Below are 21,905 nucleotides of genomic sequence, written 5' to 3' on the forward strand. Positions count from 1 at the left end.
ATATCTCTACTTGTCTTTGCATTACTCTGATGTCAAATTTGTTAACTGTACGAATAAATCTCACTTTTTCTCCTGTCCTTATCTCTGCTTTCTTAACAGTATCTTTAATTACTTAATTATCTAAAATCAACATAAATATATACGATCCTGACAATATTTTAAATGTAGTAATGTTATGGATCCACACTAAGGCTGCCTGCACGCATGACATTTTTAGGAGAAAGTACCTGGCCACTAAGTGGTCAGCCATCAAACCATTTAGAGGCAGCTGATAACACCAGCTTGTATCCACAGAATAGGCACTATTTGTGGCAGTCACAGATGAATTTCCCAACAGTATCACCATGGATAACCTTTGAAGTTGTATGTGCCTGTGCTTTGCTACTGACGAGAAAGAATGAGGAAAGGATACGTAGACTAAAGTACTAGGTGCGTCCGATAATTAACCAAAGACTGCTACGGGGAAAGTTCCACATATCTGCAGACCTGAAGTCTTACCCTGAAAAATTTACAGCTACTTTTGGATTGAGTGACGAAACATTTAATAATCTGATTATTATAACTGTACCTATAATATGTCATCAGGACATGAACACGTGGAAATGTGTGTCAACAAAGGAAAGGTTGGCAGTAACTTTTCAGGTAAGCACGGAAGCCCAACTGCACATTGTGTATATTTTCTTATCAACGCATAATTCACCATTCTCCTGAAGCCCACTTAAACATTACATGAAATAAATCGTGCGATAAAACTAAATGTACCTAATTTTCTGCAAGAAGAGTCTGAGAATACTAAAAATAATTATATCCAGTCTAAATTCAATGCACATTCTACTGGCATCAAGAAACAAACCACAGCTCCTTCTTGCACTGATCTTTGAAGACAGGTAATTTCAGACCAGATACTGTATATGCATCACAACTAAATTAAATCCATATTTTGTCACTAACTAAATAATATGAGAGGAAAAACCATCAAGAGATTATTTTGCCTCATATTCACTACACCTCAAGGGGCTGTTCCATGGCAGTATAATCAAATTCAGAGATGCCTACCAGGCTACATCAGTCGGATATAGTAAACCCCCCAGTATTCGCAGGGGATGTGTACAGCACCCGCCACACGAATAGCTAAAATCCACGAATACTTAAAACCCTCTCTAAAAACACTTAGAACTGCCTATTTTGATAGTAGAAACACAAAAAAAAAACTCTAAAATGCCTATACCTGAGTATTTTAATAGTTTTATCACAAAAAGTGCATTTAGTCATGAAAAATACATGAAAATACAGTAATCAGTGAATATTTCTCAGTGGAAAATACCACGGATGGGCGAATTTTCAGCGAATAATGTGCATATACGTTCCACAGAGAAATTCGCTAATAGGTGCGTCAGCGAATAGTGAGACCATGAATACAGGGGGTTTACTGTGACAGAAATAAAGAGGACTCTGTGTATCAACTGTCACTTTGTAAATTGTCTGGTATTGCACATGGCCTTTATGTTTGTGACACATGTATACTGTAATGTATAGACATTATAAAGTAGGTTTTTTGACAAAAATATAACGTACAGTAGTATATATTAGTTCTTTAATACAGATGATTATATAAAAGCTTACCTTTTTCCTTTTTAGCCTCTGATGTGAGATCATTCCAGTTACTGAAAACTGGCCTCACATACTTCAGTCCATATCTTTCACACGTTTATCAATATATTCTTTCAGTTCAAAATCATAGAGAACTGGTCTTTGCTCCACCTCTGTGACTAAAGATTCACAGTCAATAACCTCCCTACATGCCATTATAACAACAGAGTAACAGTACGCTGATGTCTGAAGTTGCCAATGGCGATTTATGGCACAAGGAACATTTTCCCGCAAAACATATATAACAGTACAAAAGAGAATATTTTATCACTGTTGATGTTTGATCCCTAATCACCATAAAAATATTTAAAATCCAAATTTCACACGTAAGCAACTCAAGGTTACTGCATACTCACTCACCCCCAGCTTGTCAAGTCAAGACTTAGTCTTGTCCCAAGCTACTGTGCGGAGGCTTCATTTATATACGTAGTAAACACCAGCTCTCTCTCTCTCTCTCTCTCTCTCTCTCTCTCTCTCTCTCTCTCTCTCTCTCTGTTTGCATTCATTGGCCTACCTGGCCTTTTTGGTTTATCTTGCTTGCTGATATATGATTTCAAGGCCTTAGCATATTTATTTCTTTACTTAGAAGTCTTCTAGCATAATCCACACTTACATGCTCTGCATCTGATTTTAGAAGAGCAGCTGTTTCCATTTGGAAATGTGGGCATTTTCTACCACTGGCCTTATGACTCAAATTACAAAGAAGCACTGAGTGCCTAATGTACACTCACCATGTACTAGTGCAGAACGGCTGTCACAGAACTTGTCACTTTTACAGACTCGAGAAGGATGACCATATCTGAAGCAACTGAGGCACTGTAATGGTTTTTGTTTGTATGGGAGTACCGACACCCTTTCATTTTCTATATACAAATGAGAGGGAGCATTATGAAGTTAAGTATATCTTAGTTTAACCAGACCACTGAGCTGATTAACAGCTCTCCTAGGGCTGGCCCAAAGGATTAGATTTATTTTACGTGGCTAAGAACCAACTGGTTACCTAGCAACGGAACCTACAGCTTATTGTGGAATCCGAACTACATTATGACGAGAAATGAATTTCTCTCACCAGAAATAAATTCCTCTAATTCTTCATTGGCCAGTCGGAGAGTCGAACGCTGGGCCAACAGCGTGCTAGCCGAGAGCTCTACCCACCCCTCCAACGAAGAACTAAAAAGGATCACTTCTGTCGAGGAAGAGGAAGGGGAAGGAGCTTGATTGGGTGGCTTGACCCAAATGAACTCCTTGTCCAGAGAAAAGGCATTCACCTGGTCGAGAAAGCCCTTATAGCAAGCAAGGACCATGGCAGCCACAAAACCCCTGCAAGGAGCAGTGAAGAGTATTCACAAGGGATGCCGTAGTCCTCTCACTGAGATCACTGCGATCTCTACAAAAAGAAAATTGAGGGTGTCCGCATCCCGAAGAAGACCGAGTCCTGGGGCGCAACACTCGCGATCTCTTCTCCTTGGAGGGATAACCTCGCCAGAATGTACAGTGAGCCGATCCAACAACTGAGCCCAAGATGTACATCCTTGTAGCAGAACTCCGATAAGAAAACTCGTCGGAGTCCTCTCTATCTGACTCGCATCCCCCAGCAGCAACCGAAAGGTTTTGAGGGAAGAGGAGAGGAGAAAAGCACTCTTACCTTTCCTGCTAGAACAACTAGCAGGGGAGGCCGACCGTGGGTGATCATCAACCAGAGGTGATGATGGCGGCAAGGAGGAAAGAGATCGCCAACGCCACAGCGAAGTGCTAACCTGAAAAGAGCAAAAGTTCACTTGAGCTGAGTCTCCTGAAGGAAGGAGAACCTCGACAGCATTTGGTTCGCCGAACCGAGCCGATCACGTAAACACGATCGGGGGCTGGACGCGCAAGCCGAACAGCATGAGTCAACCACATAAATGCGATCGGGGTGGGCAAGCAAGTCAGTCTCGAAACAAGATCAGGGGCTGGGCGAGTGGGCAAAGCTGATACAAACCGATCATGTAAACGTGATCGGTGGCTAGCCAAACAAGCAGGGCTGAGCCGAGCCGGGAAAGCTTGGCCGTGAACTAGCGCTGTCCTCAAGACATGCTTTAACTTGCTGTGAGGCCGAAGCCCCACAAGAAAAAGGTTTAAAGGGGATTATTGTCTGCTAATCCAAGTGCTCGAACCCAAGGGTCCGTGACATGAGTTTCAGAACTGAATGAGCACTCAAAACGAAGCAGACAGGAGATGTTGAAGCATCTGAAGGTTTCGACACTTTCTCCCGTGCTGTGCCTAAACCAGACTGGAGAGTGAACTCCGCAGTACTGGTTTGGGGAGTGCCCGAGATTCCACAGAATCCCGGACACTTGATAACTCACAAGTCGAGCGTTTGCGTTCCCAAGGAATCTGAGCGCCTAGCGCTTGAGATTCCAAGGAGTTCAAACGCTCAACAAGACTCCCAAATCTTGTAATAATAATCATTGGGAGTAAGCACCTCTCAGCTTCCAAAGAAAACCGAGGAGGAACAGGCACAGAATAAGGCTTAGACGCAGACTCCTAAGAATTGAAATAGAGAGCACGGCCTTGAAAGGTCGCACACTTGAAGCCCCTGAGACACCAGACCCCAATGGGGAATGCAAATCGGTTCCCGACCCCAAGGGGCGGGAAGAGCCAAACGAGAGAACGCACTGCCTCTCCAAAGAGAGGTCATCCCTCAGAGGTCCCGCAGGACCTCTGAAGGGAACCCCCTCCTTGCCTCTCCAGGCGCTCGAACTCTCAGGACTGAAACACCAGGCTGGGAACCTGACCGAGCACTGTTTCGGAACTGATTGAGCACTCCAAACAGTACTGGCAGGAAGAACCGAGACACTTACAAGTCTTGGTTCTTTCTCTCGGCCTGTGCCAGAACCGGGATCGTGAGAGGTCTCTCTGACACTGGTTCAGGATGCACGAGACTCAGAAGATTCTCAAGCGCTCGGTGTGACTCGACAAAGTCATGCATCCGACACAGCACCCATAGAATGGCAACAAGAGCGGAACTGAAGTCTGCGAGCCTGCTACTCCCAAACTGCAAGACCCTGGGGTAAGTGATTTGGTTTCCAAGCCAAAAGGTCAGGAAGCGCCAACAAGAGATCCCACTGCCTCCCCGTGAGGTGAGGCAGCCCCTTAGTGGGACTTTTTAGGGGAGGGAATGGCAGCCTTTTCCTCGGCTGACGAGCCTCAGAAGAAGAAGGGGAGAAGGCAGCAAGCGACGAAGTCGTAGATAAAGTTGAAGACGATGACCACATCTCACATTACTTCTTCCTCGACCTCTTCTCCAACATCTTCTACAGGATGGTGGTCAGGAAACACAGGAACAGCCGGGCAGCTAAATCAGGAAGCGCAACAGCAGCAGCCCAGGCTACAGGAACACCAGAAGAACAGGAGCGACCAGGCAGCTGCTGAGGCAGGAGGCATGACAGGAGCAGCCCAGCTGGCAGGAACTTCAGGAACGTTAGCAGCAGCGACAGGGGCAACCAGGCAGCTCAGGCAGGAGGCATGGCAGGAACGGCCCTGTGACTGGCCACCAGGCCAACAGGAGCAAAAAGACAGGAGGCACAGCAGGAATGGACGGGACCACAGGTACGACAGGAGGCAGTGGCACAGCACTGCCAGAGAACAAACAGCGGTTGGTCCCCCTTGTCAGGGCACAGCATAGACACTGACGTGGGGATCTTTGCCATTATCGTCACCATGGTCATCGTCGAAATATCTACTGCATGAGGGCAGCCTTCCTGCCACAGGGGAACTTCAGCTGCGCCTTACAGTGCTCGCTGTCAACTTGGAGAAAAAAGCAAAAAATGATTAGTAAAGGGAAACGCCTCTCGCTCCAAGGGGGATTGTCCTACAAGGTGAGATAAGGCCCCTAAGAAGTGGTTGTCCAACCGCTGGCCCCCCTCACCTCCTCAAGAATCTTCGCTCAACAAGCGAGTGAGAGGACGAAGGAGAGATAGCCAGAAGGGAAGCTACCAGGAGGAACGAAGGGGCAGTCACCAGGGGCGCCGTCGAAAGCGAATAACCTTCCAACGATGCCCAGCAATCCCCTCCTGAAAAGATTCCGGTATTTCTAAGTAATAGAGACACCGCGGGTATTTAACGAGAAATGGCAGTTTCTTATAGTATTTTGGTTGCTTATTTACAATTCAACGTTATTTTTTGGCGGTCGGCTGTAATTAACCTGTAATTGTCCCCTGAAGTACATCCAACAAGGGGTTTCCTAACAAAATCTTCACAAGACAGAGCACAGGTATAAACGTCTGTTTCGAACGGTTCATATCCCGTCTGGCAAGTGCAGTACCTTGTAAACTGGTTTTTTCTACACTTTTAGGGCTTCTGACACTGGCGGTGCATTTGTTTGTTGTCGGCCAAATGGAATGTCCCTTCGCCGTGTTTAGTACTGGCCCGGGGGGGTGAGTTACCCATACGTTAACAAGTTATTGCACTTGCCAGACGGGATATGAACCATTCGAAACAGACATACCGGTGCTCTGTCTCGTGAAGATCGCGTATGGAAACCCCCGATTCCCATCGGGGTTCCCCCTTACCGTAGGGTAGAGTTCAAAGGTAAATTCTAAGTTAATTATACCCGACCGCCAAAAATTAACGTTAAATTGTTAATAAGCATCCAAAATACTATAAGAAACTGCCATTTCTCGCTAAATACCGGCCGTGTACCTATAACTTAGTTCTACCAAGATTCCTTCCCTCAAAGCCGCCCACGGCGCAGACGGCAAAGAGCAACATTCTCGCACAAGACACTGGCCGCCCGCCCCAAGAATCACACTCTGGGGAAAGACGGCTTTACTGCAAGGCTATCAAAATAGTGGGTTTGTCTATTAAATAATATCAGATACACAATATACACACAAAAACAAAAGATCCCACCAGGAAAGAAGAGCTTCACGACAATCAGGCATACGGGCCTAAGCTAGCTCCGAAAACACGTCTGCAGCGCACGACGGCCGAAAGCAAATTGGAATAAAGGTAGTTACTGCCCAACCATCTTGTTCTAGAGTTTTAACGGCCGTTTCCAGCTTCGCCGTAAGTAATTGCTAATGTTAAGGACCGATGGTTTGTATACCGTGTAGGAATAAATACTTGTTTAGGCTTACCTGGTACTGGCTCGGCTTTTGACTTCGCTTATCTTTCAACTGATTCAGTCACAAATCTCCGGTACTGTCACTTTTCTAAACCACTATAAACCTTGAACTGAAACGATCTTTCCACAAACACAAAATGACAGTTTCAAACGCGACGACGGCGACGAACCCTGCAGGTAGTAGTAGTAGTATTAGGCGGAGTTACCCTTTGAAACGGCTCACCCTTGTTTGTTTTATTCTCCTTTGTCAGTGTTTAAGTTTATTGTGCTTACCCCATACAAAAATGGGAATAAAAGCACGTTAAAAGAAGAAGAAGAAGTCTCTGTACTACCATAAATCTTTTATAAATGCTTTCCTATTTTCAATTTCTTCTTTCGACAGATCTGGGCTCAGGTGCAGATGGAGGCCTTGCCTTTGCAACGGCGCCTCGGTTGCTCGTGTAGCGTTTTGATACTTGTGGGGTTTTCTTCTTTTATTTCTTTTGCATTTTTTTCCAAAGTTAAGATTTATTTTTTCTTCTCGATATTACGTTCGCTGAGTAGAAATTTTCCAGCTATTTCATTTCCCTCCTCTTCATTCGGTTACCGTAGTTCGAAGCAAAATTCCTTTTCTTTCTGGATGCCTGACAAAATAACCACAAAAAACTAATTAGATTTTCTGCTGTATTTCACAGAAATTGCAGGTGAAACTTCCTCCAATATTTCCGTTTCTATTATCAATTCTAATATATTTGTTCTTGTTCTGAAGAAATTTAGTGACGCAAAAAGTTGTCGTATACTCGCTCTTCTTTAGTTTCTCCTTTCCTTTTTTTTTGTAAATTTCTAGATTCAACATAGTTCCTAACTCTGCTTTTCACTTATCATTATCCCACAGTCTAGTTACGGATTTCTTTCCTGTCTCAGTATAGTAGTAATAGTACGTAGTAGTAGTACCATGGCTGTTGAGAAAACCTTAATTTGTTCCTAATATTGTTGTATGGTAGGGAATAAAGACAGAAGTGCTCTAGGTTTGCAATATATATATATATATATATATATATATATATATATATATATATATATATATATACTTTAATGATCATACCATTCTTCCAACCTGAAAGTATTATTCCCGTTACCCAAATCTCATTAAATAATATCTTCAAGACAAATAGTAATCTACCCTCCTCCACATTAAACATTTCCGGGAATAAACCATCCTCTCCTGGTGCCTTATAATTCTTTAACTGTTTTATTGCCTTAACTACTTCTTCTAGGCTGCTCTCACCTTCATCAATGTTTAAATCTTCCTGACCAAGTGGTATATCCTCTTCTGGGGGGACTGGTCTATTAAGAACTGTCTCTAAGTGCCTTCTCTTTTTAATCTTTTCCTCTCGTTAAACTCTAACTTGTTCAATACAGCTCTTCTCTCATAGCTCCCAAAAGTTTCGTATGTGCGTATGCGCAAATATATATATAAACTGAACAGTTATCCGACGCTGTTAAAGCTTGTACACAAACAAATTCAGAATTACCACTGTGCACTACAGAAACAACTGAAAACTGAGGCTGAATAACCTGTAAAGGTGCAAAAAAACGAGCATGTAAATAATAAATAACAATAAAAACAGCGATCGAGTACACTTTACAATGTGAAAATAGACAGAAGTGAAATTTAAATGATTGAAATCGCGTGACCTGGCACGTTAGGCGTGACTAATTGTACAGGCGAAGAAAATGGGACGCCACCATAGAAAACTTGCTCAGCGGAGACTTAGCGAATGACACGTCCGATGGAGACTACACTGACGGCTCTGTAGGTGGCTTGACAAAACTGCATTCGATGGGTATAGGACAGTAGCCTTGGAAAGGACCAACTGCTTGTGTGACACGACATCGGCGACCACGACCTTTGAAAGGTTAATCTGCGCGCTGGTCGACCTGTTATATTTTGAGTTTGGTTCTAGCATTAATCGATATTTTGTTTCCTGTTATACAAACAGTTCTTCTTTCTTGTCAGTGATATATTTGCTTTTGTTCTTACTTCATATGCATAGAAATCATAAATGCTTAATTTCGAGTCAAATACGAGTTCTTTATGCAATTTCTAATGAAATCTTACAAGAAGCGGAATAATTACGAATTAGAACTGGTTAACCGTATAGCTTAAGTGGTATTTGCTAAACATATAAACTTCGTGACAATTTATGATAATGTTTCAGCATAATAATGGTTCAGTAAGTAACTATTGCAAATAGGTCAAAATGCAAAGTAACGACAGCACTTAATAAGTCCAAATCACAGGATTTTGCACACGACTTTATCTTATGATAATTCCAGAGCAGGAATAAGGAGCACAAATTTAATTCAGATGAACAGAAATGGCTAACAAAAGTTTTGAAATATGGTCTTTCATAGGGGGTATTTATTCTATCTGTCCAGATACGCAATTCAAGACCATACTCTCGTGAATCCACGGCCTAAACAACTGTTAGAAAAAAAATTCCAAGAAAGTTCATGGGCCTTATAGATAATTTACTGAAAAGTGTGTCCTTGCTGTATCTCAGGAAATGTGTGAAACCTTGAAATTGGAAATTTGGTGTAATTATTGATTTAAAACAAAAATTCACCCGAAGACGAATGAAATTATATAATTATCGACTTGCGTCAGAATGCAAATGATAACTACGCCATTTATAATTTATATAGAATTTTTGTGTTTCATTTCCTTGGATCATTGTTAAAGTGGCAAAAGTTACATTACTTCAAAAAACAGATAAAAGTAGTGAAAAGTACACGTCAACATTTGGATTATTCCAATTTTGAATCCCTAATACTTTCTCCAAGTTTTGCACTGCGGTCTACGGTTCCACCCAAGACCTTGACAATTAATACAAACCTAATCTGAAGTCAGGTTTAGGGAAAACCGTCATCGCTCGACAAATACACAAATTCAAGGGCTTATTTCTAATTCATCTTCGATTTGAGACCATGAATGAAGCTTTAAAAGAACTTTAGACTTATTATGAGGATGAAATCTCTCACAGTTGCAGAATGGGCGTAGCATTTCCACTTTATAGAAATGGTGACCTGAGGCTCTCGGCACCTTTCTCTTGGTGACGTTCGAAAGTTGGGGACGCATAAACACAAAATTGTAAACAATGGGAGTGAACGGGAAGCTGTCGTCGCTGGTCGTAAATCGTATTGCTTTCAGAAGGTGCGTATTATAATTTTAGAGGATTTTACGAAGACAGAGAGGCAAATGAAGAGCATTTAATCGATTATGGTGACCGGGACAGCTGTCAAATCAAGCGTAATAACCGTAGCTGCCCCATCCCCGTAGGGGGTTCGTGCTGTCAGTGTACCTCACGGGATGCACTGTAGGCGTTACTATAGGTTCTTTGCACCGTCCCTTCGGCCCCTACCTGCAAACCCTTTTAATCCTTTTACTTTACTTCCATTCATATCTTTCCTCCTTCTTGCTTTCCACCCTCTCCTAACAGTCATTTCATAATGCAACTGCTTTCCTGTTCCACCTTTCAAACCTCCTTTACTCTCAGTTTCCCTTTCAGTGCTGGATGACCTCGTAGGTCCCAGTGCTTGACCTTTGTCCAAAAATCTATAATTCAATCTATAATCCAATCCCAGTATAGTCTCGTCCCTAAGGAGGACCTTGACCGGACACCTGAGTAGCCCAGGACGTTGGGTAGGCTAAGGGTGAGTAGGTCCAAAGTCCCCTGAAGATCCAGGAAAATGGCATAAAATGTGGGGGGCTTTTAGGGAGAACTATATTAGCCTACAACTGCATGGGGTATTACGCCCACCTTGGAAATTGACTTTTCCTAACCTATAGCATTTTGGTTGCTTATCAAGAATTTATTTATACGCTTGGTACCCTGGGATGCTATCGTGCATGCGCCTATAGGGGAGTATTTGGTAAGCAGTGGAGTCTCCTTCACCAGGGAGTTTAGGAGCAGGGCCCCCGACTAAGTAACACAGCCTGCTAGGTTAGCCTAGGTTAGGTTAAGGTACATTATGCTAGTACTGTTCCTTTTATAATGGGTTTCCTTAGCCAGTCCCTTCATGAACATATGGCTCCCCGATGACTTGTGCATGCGCGGAACCATTCCATACCAACAACATGACAGTCCGGTCTTTCTCCCAACAATTTCCCCCACACAAAACCCCACGTTCCCAAAGGGTCCCAACCATGCTAGGTAGATATGAGGTTAATAATAATTGACTGACAATAAACAACACCACCCCCTTCATTCCCAGACTATAGGAAAAATCAATTTCCAAGGTAGGCATAATAGTCCGTGCAGAGCGGTTGTGTAGTTTTACCGAAATCATGGCATTTTTATCAATTAAAAGGCCTACTAGCCTAGTCTTGGTAGGCCTAGTGAGTTTTAGTTTTCTATAAAAGAAAACTACAGGTATTGCCCTACTTACAATAGGGTTAGGTTCCAAAAAACCCATCGTTTGTTGAAAAAATTGTATCTTGAATATAGCGTAGGCTACACTAGGGTAATCAGTACCATCTATATATATAAAGTAGCCTAGCCTACACTACACAGTATACACTATACATATGCGGTATAGTAATTATTAGTGTCAGCTAATTCTGCAGGTTCAATGCAGATTGACGTATGATAATTCAGTATAAAGAGAAATTGAATAACAAACAAGGCTTAGCCTACAATATGGTTTATCGTATACATTACGGTAGCCTAGCCTACATTATAATGTACTCTATATTCACATATTAACATCGCATTGTACAAACATCAACATAACAAATGTGCATCTTTTAAAAAGTTATGCTTTACTATACTGTATCCAATATATATTCTCATATTGCTTTTGTATTATAAATTGCGATCTTAGCGATCAGTGTTTTGGTTTGGAAATCGATTACGCAGTAAGTTTATTTTGCCACATTTAACTCAGTTCAGAGCACTTTTCTTGCTTCTAGTTAGCGTAAATGAATCACTAGGTACTTTATTTATATGGGCCAAGGATATTTTTTGTTATAAGAAGTGTTTTTAAGTCGAAATATAACTTAAATACGTCTCGTTGTAAAATTAATTTAACTATTTTTTCGTTAATAGATGACGTTGGCCGCTGGCCGTTTGGGGGCATGTTTGTTTTGTGTAAAAAATCAAGATTCCATTCTCTAATTTCTCTTGATTTCATCATAATACAAGCTTTACGTATTTATCTTTCATGCCCAGTAGTTTTGATTAAAATACTTTTCTCTCCAATTTTATTTATGGTCGAGTTTCATCCATGTTGCCGATGCACGATAATTTATAGTCATAAGCAGCTTGAACATTGTTTTCTCAGCTTCAGCTATAACTTGCAGCCTAAATTTAGCAGTATGTTTCCTTACCAATCTTTTCTCCGAAGTGGATAAGGGTTAATGTAAAAATATATCAGACCTATTGTACTTAATGTCATTTGTAACATAACTACGGTAATTGTTTAACTGTACGATGGTTGAAATACAAGCAAAACAGTTGTTGTTATCAGATTCGGTTATTAGGAAAACAACAGTTTCTCGTTCGGTTGTTTATGGCTGTACGCATTTACGCAAGAGTATAACGTTATTAATATACTTTTATCATTCTCTTTTACTTTTTTAACTAGAAGATGGAATAAAGAGATGGAGGAAAAGAAGTTGGTCTCTCTTGCTGCCTAATTGTACGCTGCTCATACAGCATTCTACCGAGACCACTGAAAGCTAGATCTGTTTTCAGTGGCCTTGATTATATGCTGTACATAGAACTCAATTACTTTTACTTGTTTTTGCTCTGCTCTTAGCCTAGCCTAATTCTCCATAACCTTTTCTTTGCGGAAATTATTTTGACTCACATTCCCAGCTGTGTGTGATTTTACAACCAAAAAGTGAAAATGCCCTTTTTATAAATTGAAATATTTTTTTTATAAAACCTTCAGCCATTCTATTTATAGAACTCAACATTAGTACTTTCACTTGGGAGTAAGGTATTGTTTAAAAAAAATTATGGAAAGGTGGGAAAATAGATGAGAAATGTGTAAAAACAGGAAAAGTATAAGAAATCACTTATACGGGAATCTGATATTTTTGTTAGCCTAGTGACAATAAACAACCTTTGTTCCCACATGATATACAAACCATCGGTCCTTTACATTAGGAATTACTTTCAGCGGGAGCTGAAACACGACCATTTAACTTAAAACAAGGTGATGAAGTGCGTATTTAACTGCTGACTACGGGGTGGTTGTCCCGCCCACCCACTCGGTTTACACTTACTTTGCTTTTGGCCGTCATCGAGGATGGACATTTTCTTCTCTTCTCTGCCTGCCATTTGAATTTGTTTGCATTTTCTTCATATTGTTGATTTGTTCCTGTACAATATAGAAACCGTCAGTCTTTACATTAGGTATTACTTACGGTGGAGCTGGAAACGGCTGTTGAACTTTCGAACAAGGTGGTTAGGCAGTAAGCTACTGTCCGGTAGGCAGGCGTTCCACCTGCCCATACACAAATATTCCAATTTGCTTTTGGCCGTCGTGTGGTGCAGACATGTGTTCCTCCCTCTCTGCCCTGATTGCCGTTGAGCTTTTTTTTTCCCCGTGGGATCTTTCTTTGTTTTTGCTTGAGTATATATGTGTTTGTGATTTTAGATATGCAAACCCACAAATCTGACAAGCCCTTTGTATGTGTGTGTGTCCTGGGGTTGGCAACAAGAAATACGTTAGTTTCTGTTCGTATGTTGAGCTTGATCCTCACACCCTCTGTTCCTCCTGCAGGGGGCGTGTTTGCTCATGTGAATCTGCTTGTGTTGAGTGTTGCTCCTGGTCAGCTGAGCAGTGGGTGAAGTTTGAAGGGAGGAAACAGTACTGGAGGAAGGCTGCCAAGGTGTCGTCTGAGGGTTATACGCCCCCGACTACGCCCTTGATGGCCAACCCTTCTTCCTTGTTTCTCTCTCTCTCTCCTGGCGAGCTTCCCCTTCTGGCTGTCTCTCCTTTGTCTTCTTTGCTCGCTTCATGGGGTGTAGAACGACGGAGGGGATCAGGCAATCAGGACGACCTCCTTTCAGGGACCTCCCTTCGCTCGAGTTGGGGGGGGGGAATTTTTCCCTCGGAGCGAGAGGAGTCTCCCTCCACTAACCCGACCTTTTCTCCTTCCAGTATGGTGGTCGAGCATTTCCTTGGCAAGCAGGTGACTGATTTGGATGCAGGTTGGCGCTCCTTGGGTCTTTCGGGCCCTCCATCCCTGCAGGTCCTCTTGTCTCACCTGGTGAGGGCTCCAGTGGTGACCCACATTGCCTCTACTGCAACGACTACCACGGTGACAGTGACAGCGTTCGCTAAGATGCCGGTGACTGCCTCGTCACACTTCCCAACCCAAGTGACTTCTGTCCCGGCATCCCAGCATTTGGTGCCCCCGCCTCCAGGTTTTGCTGTGGCCCCACCGTCCCATGCTGTACCGTCAATGATGGTTAACTCCTCTGTGCCCCATATGATGGTTCCTGCCCCTGCTGCTCCTGTGATCTCTGCTGTCTGGGCCACTGTTGCTGCTCTGCCTACCCTGGCTGTCCCGGCCGCTCCCACCACGGCTCCTGTTAGTGATGCTCCTGCCGCCTGCTGCTCCTGTTGCCCTGGCTGCTCCTGTGATGTCTGCTGCTCCCTCTGGGATGGGGGACTTGATTGCCATCCTGAAAAAGATGGCGAAGAAGAAGTCGAGGAAGAGGTCCCATAAGGTTTTGTCGCCGTCATCTTCATTGAAGTCATCTTTGTCCTCGTTGTCTGCTACCTCCCCTTCTTCTTCTGAGGCATGTCGGCCAAAGAAGGGGAAGGCTGCCTCCCCCCCCCCCAACAAGCAGTCCCACCACGGGGCTTCTAAGGGGCTGCGTCCCTCCACAGGGGAAGTAGTGGGATCTCTCGTTAGCTCTTCCCGACCTTTGGGCTTGACAAATGAATTGCATACCTCACCAGCATCTTGTGTTTCATGAGCTGCGGGCACGCAGAACTTGGTTTGCGCTCCCATCGCCAGTCCTAAGAAGTCCGCTGCCAAGACTGGTGCCGTTTCGGGTGCTCGTTTGCGAGTCACTCCGAGTACTCAAGCCTCTAAGGAGTCTCGAGTATCTTGAACCTCTCACCGGCCCGCTTCAGGCACAGGGCGAGAGAAAGAGCCGAGACATGCAGGTGTCTCGGTTCTTCCTTCTGGCACTACCACCAGTGCTCGGCCAGTTTCCCAACCTGGTGTCTCAGTCCTGAGGGTCCAAACACCTGGAGAGACAGAGAGGAGGTTCCCTGTCCAGTCTTCTTCTTGCAAGGTTCCCCTTAACCTTCTGAGGTTTTAATGGGAGGTGTGAGACAGACAGGAGGAACTCTTGAGATTCCTCTCCTCAGAGTTCGACTTTGAAGGCCTACATTCCTGGCTCAGTCCTTGGATCGACTCGGTCGTATGCCCAAATAGTTCAGGATGGATCGAAGGGATCTGCCAAGGTTCTCCCTTCCGCTGGTAGAGTAGATCGGGAGGACGACACCCTGGAAGGACTCGAGGGTCCTCTTCCTCAGGATGCAGACACCCTGAAATACAGAGGACCTTTGCAGAGATCATTGTGCTGATTCGTCAGCACCGTGATCTCGGGGAAGGGCCCACGGCCTCTTCTGTGGATTGTTCTTCACCCCTTGAAACCTTTTGGGACCCTAAGAAGGAACAAAGGCTTCGTTGGGGCTGCCGTGGTCCCTGCTTGCCGAGGGGGCGCTCAACCAGGTGAATAATCTTGTTTGTTCCGACCCGATATACAAACCATCGGTCCTTTACATTAGGAATTACATACAGCGCAGCTGGAAATGACCGTTGAACTTTCAAACAAGGTGGTTAGGCAGTTAACTACCGTCCAGGAGGTGGGAGTCCGGCCTGCCCGGATGTAAACATTCCAGTTGTTCCTAAATGGTATACAAACCATCGGTCCTTTCCATTAGGAATTACTTACGGCGAAGCTGGAAATGGCCGTTAAACTCTTGGACACGGTGGTTAAGCAATAATTATCATCTGGTGGGCAGGAATACCCGCCTGCCAAGATGTAAACATTCCAGTTTTGCTTTTGGCCGTCATGCATTGCAGACGAGTTTCCCTGTGACACTCGTACAGTTTACTGTTCCTTCGTTCCACTTCCACGGTCGTTAGTAGAAACATCTCCCAAAACTCATGGAACAATTTTCAATCCTCGGAAGAGGCAAGGGATCTCTCAGTTCTTGTCCCCTGTCTACAGATGCAGGAACCGTGGTACGGGGCTCTTCGGAACCATGTGCCATGAGAGCAACAGAGGCACGGGTCTCCACGGACATCCATGCCTCTGACACCGGCCCCCAGAAGTCAGCTTTCCAGGCCAGTGAAGAACCTTCCACCAGCACCCGGGGGTCCTCTGATCCCCATGTTTCGATAACAACTGTTGTACGGGGTTCCACGGAACCCCTTGCCAGACTATGGCACTCGAGGTGAGGTTCTGTCATGCTCCAGTTTGTCCCGGAACTCGTAGCAAGACTTTCGAGTGACATTGAGTCCCATCACAAACTGGTTAGTAGTAATAGTACAAGAATACCACTGTGTCCAGTTAGAGTGCTTCGGTACTATCTTCAGAGGACTCGACATCTCAAGCCTGAGTGTTGACCATTCTTAAGTAATTTTTCGACTAAGAAAGAAGTGTTCAAAACATGTTTTCTTTCTAGTCTTGTGAGGCTATCGAACGAATATACTCGCAGGCCAATGTGTTCAAGAGTTCATTCCAAGTACTTCATGAGGATAGGGACATTGGTCCATCCCTCACACTCCAGAAGAACCCGTCAGTTTTACAGATATTAAGACAGAAAGTGTTGTAGGCTGTCCACTCATATCTTTCGACCTTCAGGACGTTGCCCACAGGCCCTGGGACTCCTTTTCCCTGGGCACTGTGGTGGCTGCTCAACAAGCTGCATAGCTTGCCCAGATCCCATAGTGGACAATTTGCATCTAGCCTAAGGTGTTCGGTGGCAAAGAGCGAATATGAGCAGGAGAGTGGCTCTCTCCCTTCTTGCTTTTATCTCTCCTCTCTTATAGAGAGAGGGACGAGCTGCCATCCATCACATGCTGGTCGGGCGAGTCGTGCAGGTGAGCCTACGCTGTCTATAATCTTAGATTAATAGATGGAAGTCCTCCTCTCTCTCCAGCAAGGGGAGAGAGGGGCTGACGATAAAACAAACCCATTAGTTATCCCTAGTTTTATTGTCTCCGACACTCTGTGTTCATCCGAGCCTTTTTCACAGCAATGTGGCTGCTAACATACATTAATTCAGAAGGTCTGGAAGTCTGACAGTTGAACATAAAGTTATTCAGACTTATGTTCAACATGTCAGAGGCTGGTCTCCTTCCTTTGCTCTTACATGACCAGGTAGGAAACCCAGGTTAGGCAAACTACCAGTCAGTTCAGAAGCTCATTCAGAATCCTCCCACCAAGAAGTAAGTCTTCCTATTATAAAGACCGAAAGGTTTGTATATTGTTTAGGAACAAATGACAAATTTGTATTTTTCCTAACTATACAAACCTGAGGTCTTTATAGCTTTATAGTCATAGGCCTACCTCACGCTACCCCTCATTCTTCTCCCTGTCCCAAAAGGCAAAGTGCAGTGTATATCGACTGGTGGGTGGGACTCCCACCAGTAGTTGGTAGTTAACTGTGTACTCCACCACCTTGTTTAAAGTTAAATGACTGGTCCCTCAGGTTTGCACAGTTGGGAAAAATACGACTCATAAAATTTGTCATCTTTGATTCATATACGGGGATGCAAGCAGCTGTTGCTCCAGTTCCTACAGAACGTGGTTTGACTCAGAGAGAGAGAGATAGAGATTCCAGTGTGTGCACTTTTTCCCACGTGTGGGAATGGTGCAAGGGTCCTGTAACAGAAGCAGACTTGTGGTAGAGGTCGAAGAAGAGAATTGAGTTATCGTCGTCTTCGCCTTAACCTACCTGTGTGCTATCTCTTCTGGGCGCTCTCCCGTGTCTTCCAACTCAGGAATCATGCTGCGGGTCTCTCCAAGACCCTGCAACATGCGAGCACCGGGTGTGCGGGTCTCCTCAGATACGACATGTCGAAGAGGTAACTCGTGTCACCAATGCTAGTTCCAGGAAGTTGGTTTCCAGGACTAGTTCATGCCTCTGCCCGTGTTTCTTCAGACGCTCGGGTAGAGGGGGCAACCGAAGATCGTCCTGTATGTGACGCAGAAACCCCAAGTTACCTTTACCAATATCGTGGAGTCACCTCCACAAATTAGTAATAGTTTACCTCCGCTTGAGTTTCCCTGGACGCTCGGGTAGAGAAAGCAACTGATTATTGATACACTTGTTACTCAGGAGCTCCAGATGCACGGATCTCAGACGAGACCCATGTCACCACAGGTGCATGGGTTTCTTCGAAATCTTGAGTTACCTTTTACCAATACATGCCATGGTTACCAAGTTTTCAACAACTGATTTCAACTCGTGCTGAAGGATACTCCTATATAAAACGCTGTGGTTTGTATATGTAGGAAATAATTGAAATTACTTATTTTTATTGGCCAATGTACATGTGTAGTTGGCTCCATTACCTTATAAGGTGGCTAATGCGTTGTTCAAACATACTAAAAATAGTATACTCTACTGGTTTCTGTTAATTTCTTCATGCTATGTTTTTTTTTTTTGTAATTTATGTTTCAGTTCTCAAGTTAAACAACAAAATAACAGACATTTTCCAATACAAAGCTTGCTCATGTTTTTTATGTTAGATATTCTGACTACAGGGGTTGTCTCTTTTCAGGTACCATGTCAAGTAGTAGGGAAGATCTGAAAGGGTTACCAGAGATCTACCTCAGCCCATCTCGCTCTAGCATTTCCAGTGGACATGGGGGTCTTCCTCCAAGTGACACAGAACTTAACGTTTTGGATGACACAGACAGCGAGGTGTGGACTACCCTGGTTCCTGAAATGACAGCCACAGATGGAGTACAGTTATCTGCTGTTAGTTCAGAGGGAGACTCGCCTGAACTGAGCCTTGGGCAACGAGAAGAAATTGAGGGTGTTTCATCCATAGATTCTCCTCTGAACTCAAATAACTTTTCATCCAACAGATCTCAGACATTTTATCTCCCGAGGGAACCTGAAGGTAGCAGAACGTTTAGTACTGCCGATCCTTCCCAGAGTACAGACGCTGCAAGTAGACAAAATGTCGTGGAAGCAAACAGTGATGGTCATTGGAAGCATCAGAGAGGAGAAACACCTGGGTCAGATTGCCCTCCCACGGTTGGAATTGGAGCTCTGTCGAGAGTCTTCAGGCAGCCGTTAGATCTCAACATCAACAATGCACTGTCTTCCAAAAATGAATTGATATTTTCACCGGGGGGAGATGAAGGTTTCATGGTTCCTGGTGGTGTTTGTGCATATTATGGAACAGGCAGTGGCTCTGATACAGATTGGCTTGATTGGAATTCTGCCGATGACGGGGCAGCTCAAGCTCTTAGCCCGTCCCGGGATGTTGAAGGTGCTGATAGTACGACAGCCAGTGCACAAGTGTATGCAGGCAACGCACTTCCAACCAGGACAGGTTTGGAGAACATGGAGAGAAATTCCCCAGCAGGATTAAGTACCCCTGATGCTGAAGTTGATCTTCGTTACAGAGCCGGTGGAAGGAGGGGCACTGCAAGCCAAGCCAAAACTAAAAGTAATATTCGTCCACCTGTTGTGGGTCAGAGTGAAGAGAATGCTCTAACTGCTACTCGCAAAGATTTAGGTTCAACAGACGGAGAAGAGTCTGAGGATGATGGTGGACAGAAAAGATTAACGTTGTTGAGAGATAACATACTCTCTGATATTCAGCTCAGTTCATTAGGAAGTCAGTCAGAAAATACGGATAGTGTGAATACAGTTCTAGATATGAGTCGTGGAGAAGTGCAGGGTTGTGAAACTGATAGTACTGGTGACACACTCCTTTTATCGCCCTCACAAGTTTTAGAGACAGGCAGTTTACAACATAATCCAAAACCTACTTTTGTTGTTGGTGGGTTAATTGCCCCCAGGGGTAAACATAAAGTGTTTCAAAACACTATCCGTGGTAGAATGCTAGATATGATGGCATCGCTAGAGCTTGAACCAAATCTAGAAGCAAAGGTTTTCGTTGACCGTGATCATTTCCTAAGTCAGCCACCGTTGGGCCCGCAGGTATCGACAGTCAGTGAACAAGAAACTTCTTTGGCTTCCATGGTATCTGTTGAGTCTACCAACCATCCAGAGTCTTCTGACAGAGTAACATCTCCCTCAGTTCTGTCTGTGTCAAGTGCAGCGTCGAGTAAACGACTGGAGTGGGATTCTGGAGCAGATGTTGGGTATGCTGGTAATACGCCTGAGCAAATTACATCTTCGTTGAGCACATTAGAGAGAATTGCACTTGGCAGTTATGCCTCTGTACTGAGGACAGAACCAGAAGGAACAACTCATGTTGCAGATAAACAGAAACCAACCAGAAAGAGTGCAAAAGGCATGAGCGTCAAGTCTGCAGGAACTGTTAGCCATAGCAAGCGATCAAATCAGGAAAAACCCACTGCGTCATCAATTTCCAAGTCTCACAGGGGACAGCATTCAAAGGAAAGATATAAAATGTCATCAAGTGAAGAAGACTTCGACGGACGGTTCTCAAGTCCTGCAAATAGCCCCAGACGTAGACCAAGAAAAAGACCGACCGCTTCAAATTCGAGAAAGTTGGATCTGCCCGTTAAAAGCAGTGCCGGGAAGACAAAGAAAACTTTTGGAAGGCTTCACGAAATACTCCAGGAGCTGAACAGTGAAGGTAAAGCGAGTAGCTTAGTGGAGTTGAATCGGACTTCAAGACCTGCTTCAGAATATAGAAGGAGCAATAGCCAACAATCCTTGCTGTATTCAGGAGACACGAGTGATAAACGAACTGAAGCAGTTGCGAGCATGAGCACTGCTGTTGGTAGCAGCACTTCTGTTGTTACTGCCGTGTGTTGTAGAGCGAAGCCTGAAAGCAGCTCAGCTTCGGGCAATGCAACTAGCACGGCTGAAGCGTCTTCCAAATTGAAGCTGGAGAGTAAAAGCAACAAAGCTTGGGAAAGTAAAAAGTCTCAGCAGTCATTAAAATTGCAGAAAATCACCGCTGTAACTAGAAACCAAGAGAAAGTCTTCTTATCAAGCAGCAACGAAGTTAGCTCAAAATCTCGTGGCAGCTCGGACAATGAGACACTCTCTGACGTCAAAGATACGGAAGGAGACAGCTGTCCATCTTCCAATTTGGTATCAGACGAAGAACCGGTGAATCTGAAGGCAAGAAAGAACAGTGAAAATGCCAAAAACCACGAAAATATAACCAAACTAAACTTGAGAAGCAGTGGTAGTAAATCAGATCAGTGCCGTGCGCAGAAGAAAAATGAAGACAGTAGTTCTTCCAGTTCTCTTCAGAGGTCGTTTTTAGAAAGCCAAGTGTCTATTCAGTCTTCCAATAATTCACTCCAGGCGCTCTCTGTCAGACTGAGAGAGAAAATCCAGGCACTTTTAGATAGTGGAACAGTGAAGAAAGTACAGGATTACAACAAGCTGCAAGATTACGTTGCCTTCATTGGCATGCCTTCGACGAGTGAGGAAGAATGTCAATTGAAGCACGGCGTAGCAAGTGTCATCATGAGGATGTTTGGTGAGATCGAAGATGACACTGATGCCTCGAACTTGACTTCTGAAACTTCAGATCCTGTGACTCCCAGTTCTCCAAGTGACTACAAAGCTGAAAATATGAGTGTTAACACCCTCTGTAGCCATGATGATGTTGATATTTCACCTGGAGTAGGTAAGCACATATGAATACTTTCAAATCCTGTGAGATAGAATGAAATGTACAGTATAGTTAGTACTTCATTTAACTTAATTGATCATCTGAAGCACTGTACAGGCGTATTTCAGTGTCATTTACCAGCTGAAGTGAAGATGGTTTGTTTTAAATTAAATTGAACTACAGTGAACCCCCCATATTCGCGGGGATGCGTCCCACACCCCCCCGCAAATAGCTAAAATCCGCGAATACTTAAAACCCCTCTAAAAACACTTAGAACTGCCCGTTTTGATAGTTTAAACATAGAAAAACCCTGTAAAAATGCAT

The 21,905-nt window shown here is 44.0% G+C and overlaps 1 protein-coding gene and 1 long non-coding RNA gene across 11 annotated transcripts in view; one reads left to right on the forward strand and one right to left on the reverse strand.

The window, feature by feature from the left end:
* LOC136853387 (uncharacterized) overlaps window positions 1-6,936 on the reverse strand; it is a 108,437-nt gene extending 101,501 nt beyond the window's left edge. The window contains exon 1 of one of the 2 annotated variants that reach the window (XR_010857442.1): window positions 6,768-6,936. This is a non-coding gene — a long non-coding RNA (uncharacterized lncRNA). The remainder of the gene's footprint in view (window positions 1-6,767) is intronic. The other variant, XR_010857441.1, reaches the window with a different exon arrangement.
* A 2,843-nt stretch (window positions 6,937-9,779) lies between these two features.
* Window positions 9,780-21,905, forward strand: part of LOC136853388 (serine-rich adhesin for platelets-like) — a 54,462-nt gene continuing 42,336 nt past the window's right edge. For all 9 annotated transcript variants that reach the window (XM_067128835.1, XM_067128839.1, XM_067128836.1 and 6 more), the window contains exons 1-2: window positions 9,780-9,950; window positions 18,564-21,596. In XM_067128835.1, coding sequence (XP_066984936.1) covers window positions 18,569-21,596 — 3,028 coding nt within the window. In that variant the 5' untranslated portion in view covers window positions 9,780-9,950; window positions 18,564-18,568. The remainder of the gene's footprint in view (window positions 9,951-18,563; window positions 21,597-21,905) is intronic.

This window comes from Macrobrachium rosenbergii, chromosome 27, assembly GCF_040412425.1.
Source record: "Macrobrachium rosenbergii isolate ZJJX-2024 chromosome 27, ASM4041242v1, whole genome shotgun sequence".
NCBI lineage: Eukaryota > Metazoa > Arthropoda > Malacostraca > Decapoda > Palaemonidae > Macrobrachium > Macrobrachium rosenbergii.